Source organism: Haemorhous mexicanus, chromosome 11, assembly GCF_027477595.1.
Source record: "Haemorhous mexicanus isolate bHaeMex1 chromosome 11, bHaeMex1.pri, whole genome shotgun sequence".
Lineage (NCBI taxonomy): Eukaryota > Metazoa > Chordata > Aves > Passeriformes > Fringillidae > Haemorhous > Haemorhous mexicanus.
This window is the reverse complement of record NC_082351.1, coordinates 18,526,229-18,539,079: the sequence shown is the minus strand read 5'-3', so window position 1 is coordinate 18,539,079 and position 12,851 is coordinate 18,526,229. Positions and strand designations below refer to the sequence as shown.

Sequence of the window (12,851 nt, the reverse complement as noted above, 5' to 3'; positions counted from 1 at the left end):
CTGCTGGCAGTGGCAATTAAGTTTGCTCGGAGGTGAGTAAAAGTCAAGTTGAAGCTACAGTAAAAGCAAGTTGAATTATTTTGGGGTAAAATTCTCTCTCCATGCTCCTCTCTGAAAGCTTAGCCAATTCAGCTTTTAAAGAAAATTGCACAATATAAAGAAGCTCTCAGTATGTGTTCCCACATCCCTACTGAGATTGAGCAGTTAGTCCCCAGGTATCCTGGTTGTAGACAGTGGTGCTTGCTCAGAGCATGAATTAGATCCCAGAGTGGAGTAAAAACCCCCCAGGAGGGTGGGGGTAGAATTGTGGGGTTTGAGTTGGATGGCATAAAACACTGGCACCATTAGGAGTAGTGTAGGGTGAAGAAAATGTTCACTTGAATGTGATCCTCCTAGGTTAAGGTTGGAAGAGATTAGCAAAAAAGTCTGCAGAAAGCTCATTTCTAACTGAATAAAAGCCAGCTATGTGCTGGATTGTCTCTTATTTTTAACCCATGTCAAATTCCCCAATTAATTGCAGAAGTGAACAATAGAGATCATGTCAATAGTGATTATCTTGCAAAAGCAGCCCTGCTGGGGGTGTGCAGAGTGGAAAATGTGATTGCTGGTTGAGAGAGATGAGAGAGTGATCTGTCACACCTTCAGATGGAGTGATCACTTGAGAGGCCACGCTCCCTTAGGTTTGTGTGCATAACTCCTGCTTGTTAACAGCAATTCCACGTGAATATTGATTGGGAATAAGTGGTTGGGTGAGTACATGTTCTGCCTGTCAAACCATTTAATGTTCAATTGCACATCAGGGAAAATAGCAAAGGTAGCTGGAAAATGAAACTGGAGTGCTGGCCGAGTGAAAAGACAACTGTGTTAGTGGTCAGATCTCAGCAGATAAAGTGAGTTGGGGAGAGGTAGAATTAAAAGTTGATGACAAAAGAAAGAATCTATAAATGGCTCATGGGTTTTTTGACTTAAAAATCATTTCCTGTCCAGTCCATCTACTGCAGATCACAGACTGTGCAAGCAGTTGCTGACCAGGGTGGTGATTAGCATGAGCAATCAGGACAAGGGATTGGATTTTCTGTAATCCCTCAGGTACTCTGGAGAAGGAACACTTTTTGGTGATCTTACCAAGATATTTTTGCCCTCAAGGTTGTTTCCTTGAGAGAGCAGTCATCTTTTTCAAAATAGGAGGAACTGAAGATGTAAATGGTCTTACTATAGAAGCTTGAAAAACTTAACTGGCTAAGTGGTGGTGAGTGCTTACACTTGACTTTACAAGATCTTTACCAGGGAAGCTTGAACAGCCTGTTTTACACCAGCCTGGCTTAGCACAGAGGCAGTTCTACTCTAAACCCCAAATTTCCCCTTCCCTGGATGTTTTGACACCTTCTTCTGGGGTTTCCCAGAGCCACCCTTCCTACTTGGTGAGCTTCTTTACCAACAGGATGCCTGTTCTTGTGAAGAGCAGCTCTTTTCTTTGCTGCCTTGACCACTGCTTTTCCACATAGGAGCTATTCCTTCTTGCAGGCAGAGCAGTGTGAGCCCAGCAGAGCTCAGTGACGTCTGCCCAGAGGCAATCCCTGTTCCTGTGACCTTGCTGACAAGACAGATAAGCCCTTTCAACAGAGCACAAGTGTGTGTCATGTTGGAGCAGACAGAACAGCCAGCCTATCTACATCTCTCAAGTGTTAACAGGAGCTTGACTGGCCAGTCAAAAATGTGTTTCTTCAAATGCTGCCTTTTTCAAGAGGCAGATCTTTGCTGCAAGTTCCACGAGACTGAGAGTTTGATGGTGTGGAAGATGAATTCAAGTATGTTGTCCTGTTTTCATTGTGTTCATGTCAAAAGTGGGAAAAGCCCCTGTGTCACATTGTGGCTTGGAGACACAGACAGTGTATGCTATCAAGAAGTCTGCTTGCAGTTAAAATTTGGATGAAAATTGCAGCATTATAGGCAGACCCACTGCATTTGGTTTGCACTTGAATTGCTTCTCCCCTTGTGTTATTTTCCCCTCCTCACTCCCGTGGAGAGACAAAAGCAAAACAAAACCACCCACAAAACACATGCGCTCTCTAGGCTGTGGTGGATCTTATTTACTTTGATCATGTATTACACAAAGAGAAACTAAAATCAGTATCAGGATTTAAGGATGAAAGTGCCTCCATGCCCTGTGCTTTTGGATCTTCTTGGCTTTCAAATGGAAATGCCATCCTTGTTGATTAGTAGCACAAAACTTGCATGCAAAGAAATGAAAGGAAGCTGCTGTCTGTGCTCCAGCCCCTGCTCTCTGCTGTTCAGTTGACGTCTGGGCTGGATCTGATTTTTTGGGTTTCTGTTCTTCCTTATCACAGACCTGACTCATCTTTGAGGCAGTGATAAGGTGGGGGGCCTAGGCAGCACCCTGACACTAGCACTGGGCAGGTGTGGGGCTGTGGAGAGCAGGAGCTCATCAGAGCAGCAAAGTGGTGGGGTGAAGCTAACCTCTTTCTTGGCTTCAAAGAGTTGCTTATGCATTTAATTTGTGATAGGAAATTGAGTTTGGCTGGCATGTATCAGTGACAGAAGAAAGCCCTTGAGGGAGACGCACAAGGGGAAAAGCCAGTGGCAGAGCAAAAGAGTAGCACACCAAAGATATGAGATGTAGAGCATGGAAACACTGACCTGACTGTCATCTGCCAGCAACTGAATGACCCCTTTCAAATACTGATGCAGCCCTTCCTTCAAAGAGGCTCTGCTGAGTGCCACGACCCCGTTCAGACAGCTGGTGCAGGGCCCTGTGGTTTCCTGCATTCTTGTGTGAAAACTGCCATTTACCTTATTTGACTCCCTTCCTTCTATTCCCATAGGACAGTTCTCCAGTTTAGCACTCAGAAGAGCCTCTCCTGTCCTTTGCAGCCTTTCTCAGAGCTTGCTCCAGATGGAGGTCAGGGAATGTGAGAAGTGACAGGGGCATGGACAGAGAGCTGGAGGAGGGGGTGGAAGGCTTATACAGCTCTGAGTGCTTGCAAACTGCCCCTTTCAAAACCAGCAGTGATGGTGGCTTAGAGATCTGTCCCTCTTTTGTGCCTTTGGCCAAACTGCATTACAGGTTGGGCAGCCCCTGCTGAAGATACCTGGCCCCAACCCTTGCAGGTGCATCCTCCATTGAGGGGTGAGCCCAGGGTGGTGTGTATTGAAGGGTGTGCTCAGGGCTCTGCACATCATCACTGAGATGCTTTGGGGTCAAGTTCACCAAAGTTCAGGGAAGCTCGTTACAGAGAAGCTGTGCCAGACAATGAGAGATGCTTTGCACAGCCTGTTTAATGGATCTGTGCCCCTTGTGAATACATCATTTTAAAAGCTGCTGCAGAGCACAATCTTGATGAAACATGCAGTGTAACCAGAAGAGAGCTGGTCCTCTTAGAGCCACCCAGTTGCTGATGGGGGGACTGTGCCCATAACAGAGACTGTCTTGTCTTCAGGAATCTCTATTTGCTTTGATGTCACAGCAGGTTGTGTAATCTGCTGAAGAGATAAGACAGCCTCTGTTGTAAAGTTGACTAAATTCTAATCCTGCCTGTCCCACACATTTTGTTCTCTCAATGGAATGAAATGCTGAAGGCTTAGGAAGTTGTATGTTGCAAGAAATACCCGAAATCATATGGTGGCAAGTCAGAGTCCAGTGAAAGGAAATGCAGATCAAAGTGAGGGAGGGGAGAGAGCTTTGAGAAATGACATGGCTTACCTCAGTGGATCTAGCACACAGTGTAAGGTCATGTAAGAAGTCAGAAAGTTTACATAAACAGTGCTAGTTCAGAAATATTCAAAGAGTGTGTATCTTAGTGGGTATGTGGTGGTTTTGGTTGAAATAGCAGAAGGGCTTTCATTCAAGCTGTTCATACTTACCCCAAGAAATCCCATTAATGACTGTTCATCAGACCCAGGCCTTTGCTTATGTCCAGCTGCTGGGAAAGATTGTAAAGAGAATGCTTGATCCCTTCATCTTATCTATGTGGCTGCCTGTGAAGGAGCTGTGGGAGTGTGCCTGGTGTATCCTGCCTGTCCAGCAGGATAACATCTGCCCATGCTTGGTACCCTGGGCACGAGGATGCTCTGAGGCCACTGGGAGTGCAGCAGGGTCAGTGGTTGCAGTCCATCAATGTGAGAGGCAGATGAGCTTGGTCCTGTGAGTGGCCACAGAGTAGCCTTTAATAATAGACAGTGAAAACATAGCCCCTGGGTCACACTGGGCTCACATGAACAGTCCTGTTGACTGCAGTGGAACTATTTGTGTGAGTAAGAGTTTGCTTGTGGGAATAGAGTTCATAGCCCAGCCCTCTGCAGGTGGCAGCTGCTCCTGGGCCCAAAGGGGTGAATTAGCAAATCTCATCTCCCAGACTGATTTCTGCCTCCAAACATCCATGACCTGGAACAGAGACACAGTCACTTCACTGTGAAAGGTTCCATTTTTTCCCATCCCTTCCATCTTAAAAAAAAAACCCCAAAACCAGGTTGTTTTTTTACCCCCTTGTCTTGTTCCAGCTGTGTGTAGCTGGGGGTTGTTTGCTTCATGCTACTCCATCCTAAACCACAAAACAGGGTGAGAAATGACCTGATAAATAAAAGCCCCCTGGAATATATCTGGTTTGAAGCTGATGTACAGCAGATGAATAAATCCTCTTCAGATTTTCTTCTGTAGTTAGATATAGTTGGAATAGCTCCATCAGCTTGTTTCATGCATTATTCCTTTATATGATTTTAGGTGAAAAACACTGTAAAATGGTAATGGATTTTGTTTCCTTCATCTTAGACCTTTTTCTGAAGGAGTACTAGGGAGAGGGAAGATCCTGACTTAGTCTTAGGTAGAGCATATGAACTTTAAGGGAAAGTTTGGATATCTGTAAAAAATATACAAGTTTTTTTTTTTTTTCAGTGGTTTGGAGTTTTGGTGTTGGGGTTTTTTTGGTTTTTTTTGGGGGGGGTGGTGGTGGTGTTTTTTAGGTTGGTTTTTTTTTGGTGGGTTTTTTTTTGTTTTTTGTTTTTTTTTTTTTTGTTTTTTTTTTTTTTTTTTGTGTGGATGACCCTAAAATGCAGTGGCTGCCTGGCCTGCCACTGCTCTGCTCTTGTTGTGTGTGCAGCCAGCACCTGAACAAACAGAGCTGTATCTGTGACAGCCTGGGAATCTGCCAGGATTCCTCAGGGAAGGAGTGATTCAGAGCATCTGAGAAAAGTGGGGGCTGCTTCCATGCATCCTTGCTTCCTGTCCAAACAGCAACCCATGCAGCCTTGCTCTGAAAGGACAGTGGGGCACTTCCCATAAGCAAATACAGTTTTTGTGTTGGATAAAAATACATGTTCTTGTGACAGTACAAAATCTTGTGCCTCATGGATTATTCTGGAAAGGCTGATATGAAACACAAAGTGTCAGACAGCTAGTGGGGCTTTCCACAGCACTTGGGAAGTGTGAGGGCTCATGCATATCAGGCAGTTCATTTTTTGGGAAAGGTCTCCTGTGAAGAACTAGAGAATGGTGTGACAGAGGCTTCCAGCATGTCACCTGCATGCTTACTTCATCTTCAGCTGCAGAGATGGCTTCACTGTACTCCAAGGCAGACATTTCACAAGTCACAGTAGAGAAGAAAAAGTTTTCTGAAAGAAGTCTTTGGAAGTAAAATTTGTGAGTAAAATGTTAAAACCATGTAAGAAGTTCTACACTGATAAATTGTTTGAACTTTGAGTCAAAGCTGATGTGCAGGTCCCCATGACATTCTTCCCTTTCCTTCTTTCCATATGCTAATAAAAATCACTTAGGAGATCTTTAGTTTTTGAATATAAGAAGGTGACCAGGAAAAGCAGGAACATTTATGTTGCTGCTGTTGTAATCAGGAAGATGAATTTGTGTTTATCAGTTACCCTTTTTGCCTTGTTAGGAAATTTACTCAGGCATTGCACTCTACTCTGAAACACTGATTTTATGTATTATTTTTTGTGTTTGTGCAGTGAGTGACAGACAAAAATCGAATAGCAAATCATGTGAGGGGAAAGCTTAGGACCCCATGTCTTTGATCTTCTTCAGTGTTTCTAGAAGGATCAGTACTGGATCTCCATCTCCTCTGAGCTGAGGAGGAGGAGGGCAGGTAGTTGCAGGCATGTGTTAGTCACAGTGTGTGTGATCCATCTCTGGTTACGCTGCCTTTGATCTCCCTCTCTTTGCACAGCCAGTCTGTGACACCAAACCTTGCCTGTCCTTCAGTACCAAACCCCATAACTCTTTCTGGCTCCAGCATTTTGTTTCTTCAATACTTTGTCAGGATGGAAATACTAACCAAACCCTGCACTTTCTAAAATCTCTCTCTTTCTAGTCCTGTGATCTCCCTCGTACGCTAATTTTGAAAGTGTGCTGGCATATTAATAGAACCCTGCCCGAGGTGCAGAGCCCCTCTTTAGAAGCTCGATTTTATTTTTGATGCCTATAACAGGTGCTGGTTTAATAGGTTTGCTGTGTTACAGCTTTCCTTTTTTTCTGGTGAGCCGGGCCAGATCTGTAAGCTGACACTACATGAAGGCCAGGCATGTGACTTCTGCCTGCCTTTAGCCTCGCTTCACACTAAGCATTTACACTGCTGCTACAGCAGCCTTAGTTCAAGCTTTGTCTAAACCAGGAGGTTTTGTGCTGATTGTATTGAAATCAGCCCAAGCAAAGCCCCTTGTGCATTCCTGTCTGAGGGTCTTGCTTTGATTTTCTGCTGTCAGCTTTGGAGTGGGCAGCTGCTGGGGGGAGTGAATGTGGCTCAACAACAAAGGAGCGTTTTTGTGTTGCTCTTTGCATCCATTTCACACGAGGAGTTTGAAGCTAAGGTATAAATTAAACTGAGAGGTGTTCTCCTTGCTGGCTGCAAAGAGGAAGGTGAATTCTTCCCCTATTAGGTCTGGTGGAAAATGTTTCACAGCTTGTTTATCAAATAAATATTCACAAAGACGCTTCGAATGAGGAAACGCACCGGGATTAAAGTGTAACTTTACCTCTAAAATACAAGCTGAGATTCCTGGAAATGCTGCAAGCCTTTGACTTTGAGCCACCTGTTATTTTCCTGCCACCCCCCCTTCAGCTCCCTCCCGACTCAGAGCAAACCCAAAGAGGCTTTGGCTGTGCTGGAACGTTCTGCTTGTTTTTCTCAGCGTTTGTTTCCTCACGGGCTCCTCACGGCCTTGCTTCAGCAAGGAGCTGCCTGGGCATGGTCCAAATCTCCTGTAAGCACAAAGGGTCTGTGCAGTGCAAGGGCTGAGGGGCTGTGCTGCCCTGGCCTGGTGAACCGAGGGGCTGGAGGGTGGATCCACCCAGCTCCCCTCTCCCTGTGCGGCCGGAGCTGGTGCTGACCCAGGGTGAAAAGGTTCCTGAGCGAGTGCCATGTGCACAGGGAGTGTAGGAGGGATCACTGCTGACTGCCACTTACCTTAGCTTGGCACGGAGGTGTTCCAGCTCCAGGTCTGTGTTAGCTGCAGATGAGGTGTCTCTGGGAATGACGTTGGGTATGAACTTGGAAGTTCAGTTGTTTTAGCCAGATCCTCCCATATTCATAAACAAACCTAAATGGACTTGGATGGGCTCCTTAGGTCCTATGATTTCTTTTTCGCTGGAGCTGCTTTCACTCTAGGTTTTTAGTCCTCAGCAAAGACTGCATCATCCTAGCTGGATAGTCCTTTTCCATGCACATTGGAAAGCCAGAGGTAGAGAGGGGTTAAGGAACTTGCCCAAGGCAGATGAGTCTGTGCCAGAGCTGGGAATAGAAACCAAGAGACTTGGCTCCCACTCCAGGCTCTAATTGCACAATCTCACATTGAAGCCCTGTCATTGTACACTCACTGGCTGAAGTGAGGCAGGGAAGGCTGTTTCCAGGCTGTGATACCCAAGGAGTGGGGAGAGGAAAGGATACCTGGAGGTGTTGGTTGTGCAAGCACCAATTATTCGTGCTTTAACACCTGGTTTCGGCAATTGGTTCTAAAATCTGATCTGTCACATTTGAAGCCAGCCCAGTGTGAAGTGGCTGGGAGAAATCCAGCCTTTTTCCAGTCAGTGATAAAGGGGAGAGGCAAATTCATAACATCACTGTTTTTGTTGTTTTTTGTTTGTTTGTTTTTCTGCAAAACTCCCTTGCGATAGACAGGGGAACAAAGGCAGGAGAGCTGAGAGGATCCAAGTAGTAACAGTAAGGGTTAAATCACATTTGGGCCCTTACCAAAAGAATGAAAAATAAATTGTAATCAAGCTAGTAAAAGGTTTGGGCTATGTTGCCTTCATATCACATGCTGTGTATAGGAGAAGTCACAGGCTTTGTTTGAAGTGCAGTGCTTTGAGAGGGTGCAGTGCTTTGCAGCAAACTGTCTGACATTCCCCAGCTGGGACTGGCCCGGGATGGTGTTTGGAGCTGAGAGTTACATTTGGAGTCAGCCCATCTTTGAAGAAAAGGGGGAGAAAGGAGCCAGTTTTTCTGCCTGTGTAGAATAATGTATCCCTCTCATCTGCCAGCTGCAGCACATGAAAAGCGAGAGGCGAACAGACAGAAGTCACCTGGAAACTGCGAACACGGCTCAAACCAAATAGTTCTTTCCTGTCCATTTCTTCCCTTCTTCAAGTCTGTCTTCTGGGATGGGTTGGGAGATCTGGCAGGCAGGCAGAGTGGATATATATTGAGCAACCAAAGCACAAAAATATTAATACTCCGAAAGAAGAAAAAAAAAACCACCAAAAAAACATTGGCTTCTGAAGAGCATTTCATGTCCAAATTCACTCTGTGCTCTCAGTCCCTTGCAGACTTTGCTGCCCTGTGTAGGGATTGCCAGGTGATTTATAGATTCTCCACGTTCGTTTGTACAAGCCTTCATTTCCTGTTAATTTACAGCCAGATTCATCTCAGCCATCTCAGCTTAGATGAGATCAGAGCTGAACTCGCAGCCCCTGCTTCAGGAGAGCTCCAGAAAATGTGCTCGTGGTTTGCTTTCAGTTATGTCTGTGTTGAGGTACTCTCCTGAATCAGGCTTGGATGTACATTTAATGAGTGCTCTTCTTTGGAGGAGGAAAAAAAAGATTAAAAATTTCTGAACCTTGTGATTCTACTAATCAAGTTAATTGCAAAAAAAAAAAAAAAAAACCCCAAACCAACCTAGTCCTAGGGGTAAAGAAATTCCCCTTGCCCATGTGTTTAATTAATGGAGGTCACAAAATTCTGGGTATAGTGATTTTTCCTGTATTTTAGTCTCACTGTACTATAAATTCAGTGCACCACTGTCCTACTAGGTGCATGGATGTGAAAATTCAGATTTTATTTCCAGCTGTAATAGAATATTGGTCTTTTGGATAGCAGCCATGTCATTACCTTTGAAATAGTTGTGGTTGTAGAGACCTGTGTGCAGGTAACCCATGGAATAACCAGTTTGGAGACATAAATTATTGCTTTCCTTTGATTTTTTTGTGACACCTTGTTGCATTCTATTAGCAGCACACTGCTATAGTGCTGTAAAATTTGTCCTTAGTGTTTTCTGAGCCTGTACTGAATTAATTATGATTTAAACTCTTCAGTCAAAGTAGTGTTTCTGTGCCTGTTTCCCCAGCATTAAGCAAGGGCCATGTGCTGGCTGTTTAAAGGGTGAGTCTCCCAAAAACAAATTGTTCTGGGGTTGCAAGATTTTTCACTCTTCCTGTCGTGGACACCAGCAAAGGTTGTGGTGAAACAATCTGGTTTTAATAACAGGGAGGGCAAAGGAGCAGATCACGGTGTGGAGAGCAGGTCCCTTGCCATGTGCTGCTGGCATTTTCTGTTAAAGGGAGGCTTTCTTCCAAAAAGGCTTGTCTGAGCCCCTGGGAGAGCCTGAAGAGGGGGTGAACCTGGAGAAGATGGGCTCCTAAACAGCTGGAAGTGCCTGAAAAGCTGTGTCACACGTCCCTCAGTTTTTGTTTTAAAGGGCTGATGCCTTGTCAGGGGAGCTGGAACTTGCATTCAGGAGCGCTTTCACCGGCTGCTGTCCCCTCCTCTGCTCACCCAGTAGGTGTCTGGATGGATTGAGGCACAGGACTTGTCTGAACTCTCTTTACTGTCTCTTATTATTCAGCAAGTTCCCAAGTGTCTGGTGAGCGTCTCTGTTTGGAGTGCCTCGCTCACAGCCCTGCCAGTAACAGCAGTGACTGCTCTAAATTCACATCAGGCATGTGCTCTGCCTCTTGTGACTAATGCACAATGTATTTTTTTAATTGATTACTGTTCTCCACTGACTCAGGCCAGAAAGGAGTCAGAGGAAAGGACTCAGTGAGGGGGTGATTTTTACTTGGGCCTTGTTGGGTACAGATGAGATCTAAAGGTATTTAACTGTTTGGTGGCTGTGGAAGCAAACTGAGGGCAGTTGGTTGGACTTTCTCAGAAGAAAAACCTTAGGTGAATCCCTCAGGCTGTCCTGGTCAGGCAGCAAACACAGGTGATCAGTGCAGGTCTGGTCCTGCAGCTGGTGCTTGGGCAGGCAGGCACTGGCACTGCAGAGTTGTCCTAATCCTACAGCAGGACAAAAGCAGCAAAAGATAAGGAAATGCCAGCAAGAAGATTTGCAAGACTTCTTATTTCTGTGTGTTATAAATCACTGTAACATAGTGCAAAGCTGGGAAATTTCTGAAGAATCCTTAGGAATGAAGAATGTTATGTAACTTTTGTTGGGTTTGTGTTTACTTCTTTGTTTCCTTCTCTGAAAGTCACATTCTCTGGATAAAACCTTGGCATGTTGAGCATGCACTCCTTGCCTTTGGGATTCAGAAACAGCCCTGTAGCCCTTGCATGTAACAAATCCAGCCTGGAAGTGCAGGCATGTGGGAGAGCCCAGATTAATGGAAGAAAAACTGATGAGTGGAGTCAATAGTTCTGTAGAAGGTAAAAAGTGGAAGCCTGCAGACACCTGTGGGCTGGCTGTAGCCAGAGGAGCAGTGAGGGGATTAGGGAATCTCTGGGATGGGTTTTTTTCCTCAGCTGTTAAAAAGCCACCATAACTCCGAGTGTACAAACTCAGGGCCAGCCTGGGGGCCTGCTGCAGGCTCAGATATTCTTTCTGTTTTTCTAAGAGACCTAAACAGTCCCTTTTTCTGCTCCTGACTGTTTCAGGCATCACAACAGGATCCGCAGCATCGAGGGCAGTGAGCTGCAGCCCTACGTTACCCTGGAAACGCTGGACCTGAGCTTCAATGACATCACGGAAATCCGAAACGGCTGCTTCCCGCAGGGACTGCACATCAAGGAGCTGTGAGTTCTTCTGCTCGGGAACTGCTTTTGTTCAGTCACCACAGCAGAGAAAAGGGCCTCAGACCTTTAGAAAAAGAAGTCATGAACATAAAATCCTGACAAATAATCCCATACTTCTTAAGTGCAAGGGAGAGTTAAAAGGCAGCATGTTGTCACTGTCAAGTTATTTTTTGAGTGCTGTGTTTGGTTTCTGGTGTAGCCATAAAGAATGCAGATTATTATTGTGTTTCAAAGTAAAGATATCTTTCAGGTATCCTACATCCTTCATGTGTAGGTGTCTTTACATCTGCAAACCCGTGTGCATCTAGAAGAGTGGAGAGAGAGCAGCTAATTCATCATTAAAGTGACTTTTTGAATATTGAGAACAGACATGTCTCTGATTATTTGAAGAAAATGGGGTCAAGCAGAGTAACAAACTCCCACAGGATGTTTGCCTATTCAGAGAAGCACGAAATAATCTGTATTTTAGCTACTTTTGAAGAGGTGCAGGCAAGTGGTCTGCCTGCATTAAAGTTTACACCCAAGTTTGTGTTGCTGGTTGCAAGAGGGTATAAGAGGGGTGTTGTGACTGATGTCCTGCAGAAACAGCCCCCTGTGGCTCAGACTAGCATCCAAATAAAAAAGACCTCTGGGACAGATGCTGAGGGAAAAGTGGGGAATGAATAGCATCATCCTGCACTGGAATAGTCTCCAGTTTCTGGCTTCCACTCCTGATTGCCTTGTTCAAGTAGGAGGGTGTCAGGGAAGTGCCCAGCAATTCTCCAGATTCATCAGAGGCTTGGGGAAAGGCTCTTTGTGCAGCCAGAAATTCAGCTGGTTTGAAGCCACCTCTGTAGTTTCACCAGCTTGTCTGGAGATCAACTAAATGCTGATAAAAGGTAATTTCTGACAGAAGCATTCATTTTTCTGCTGTGATTTATTGCAGCTACCTGGGGAGCAACAGAATCAGCACCCTGGAGCCTGGAGCCTTTGATAGCCTGTCCCGGTCCCTGCTGACACTCCGGCTGAGCAGAAACAGGATCACTCAGCTTCCTGTCAAGGCCTTCAGGCTGCCCAGGCTAATACAGCTGTGAGTACAAATGCCCGCTTTAATTAAGCTCAGCCACACTTCATGGAGATAAAATGATCCTGGGGGTGTGCACAGCAAATGTCACTCATCCTCACCTACTGTGTGTGAAATGTAGAATTCACTTGCAGGAGCTCTGCCAGCTCCTAGAAAGACATTCTGGGAGAGGGTTTTGTCTTCTAACTCTTGGCTTTTCAGGTCATTATTTGGATCAGGTGGGGAGGGAGGGAGGGAGGAATGTTGCAGCAGACATCAACATCTTTTGGACTTAACAAAGTGAGACAAATCCATTCCCTTGCAAGCTGCTGGTGTCTGTGCTGCAAGAAAGGTTTGCAAGATGTTTCCATTGAGAGAAACAGAGCTCAGCTGCTGTGTTAATGTTTCAAGGCCACACAGGTATCTTTATGTGGCAGTAAAAAAGCAATGAGGGAAAGTTGTTAAACTGTGAGGTGATATTTGGGCAGAGAAAATTGCAGCTCAGATGAGTTAACACACACATGGTTGTTGTTCTGCCTGCATGGGGACACACAGAC

The 12,851-nt window shown here is 45.3% G+C and overlaps 1 protein-coding gene and 1 long non-coding RNA gene across 2 annotated transcripts in view; one reads left to right on the top strand and one right to left on the bottom strand.

The window, feature by feature from the left end:
- LRIG1 (leucine rich repeats and immunoglobulin like domains 1) overlaps nucleotides 1–12,851 on the top strand; it is a 91,027-nt gene that overhangs the window by 45,551 nt on the left and 32,625 nt on the right. Inside the window, exons 4-5 of the mRNA XM_059856763.1 lie at nucleotides 11,115–11,252; nucleotides 12,178–12,321. Of these exons, the coding sequence (XP_059712746.1) occupies nucleotides 11,115–11,252; nucleotides 12,178–12,321 (282 nt within the window). The remainder of the gene's footprint in view (nucleotides 1–11,114; nucleotides 11,253–12,177; nucleotides 12,322–12,851) is intronic.
- On the bottom strand, nucleotides 2,861–8,085 carry LOC132332432 (uncharacterized). The gene is made up of 3 exons (XR_009487899.1): nucleotides 7,431–8,085; nucleotides 5,546–5,636; nucleotides 2,861–4,402 (listed from the first exon to the last, which is right to left on the bottom strand). It is a non-coding gene; the product is annotated as an uncharacterized LOC132332432 (long non-coding RNA).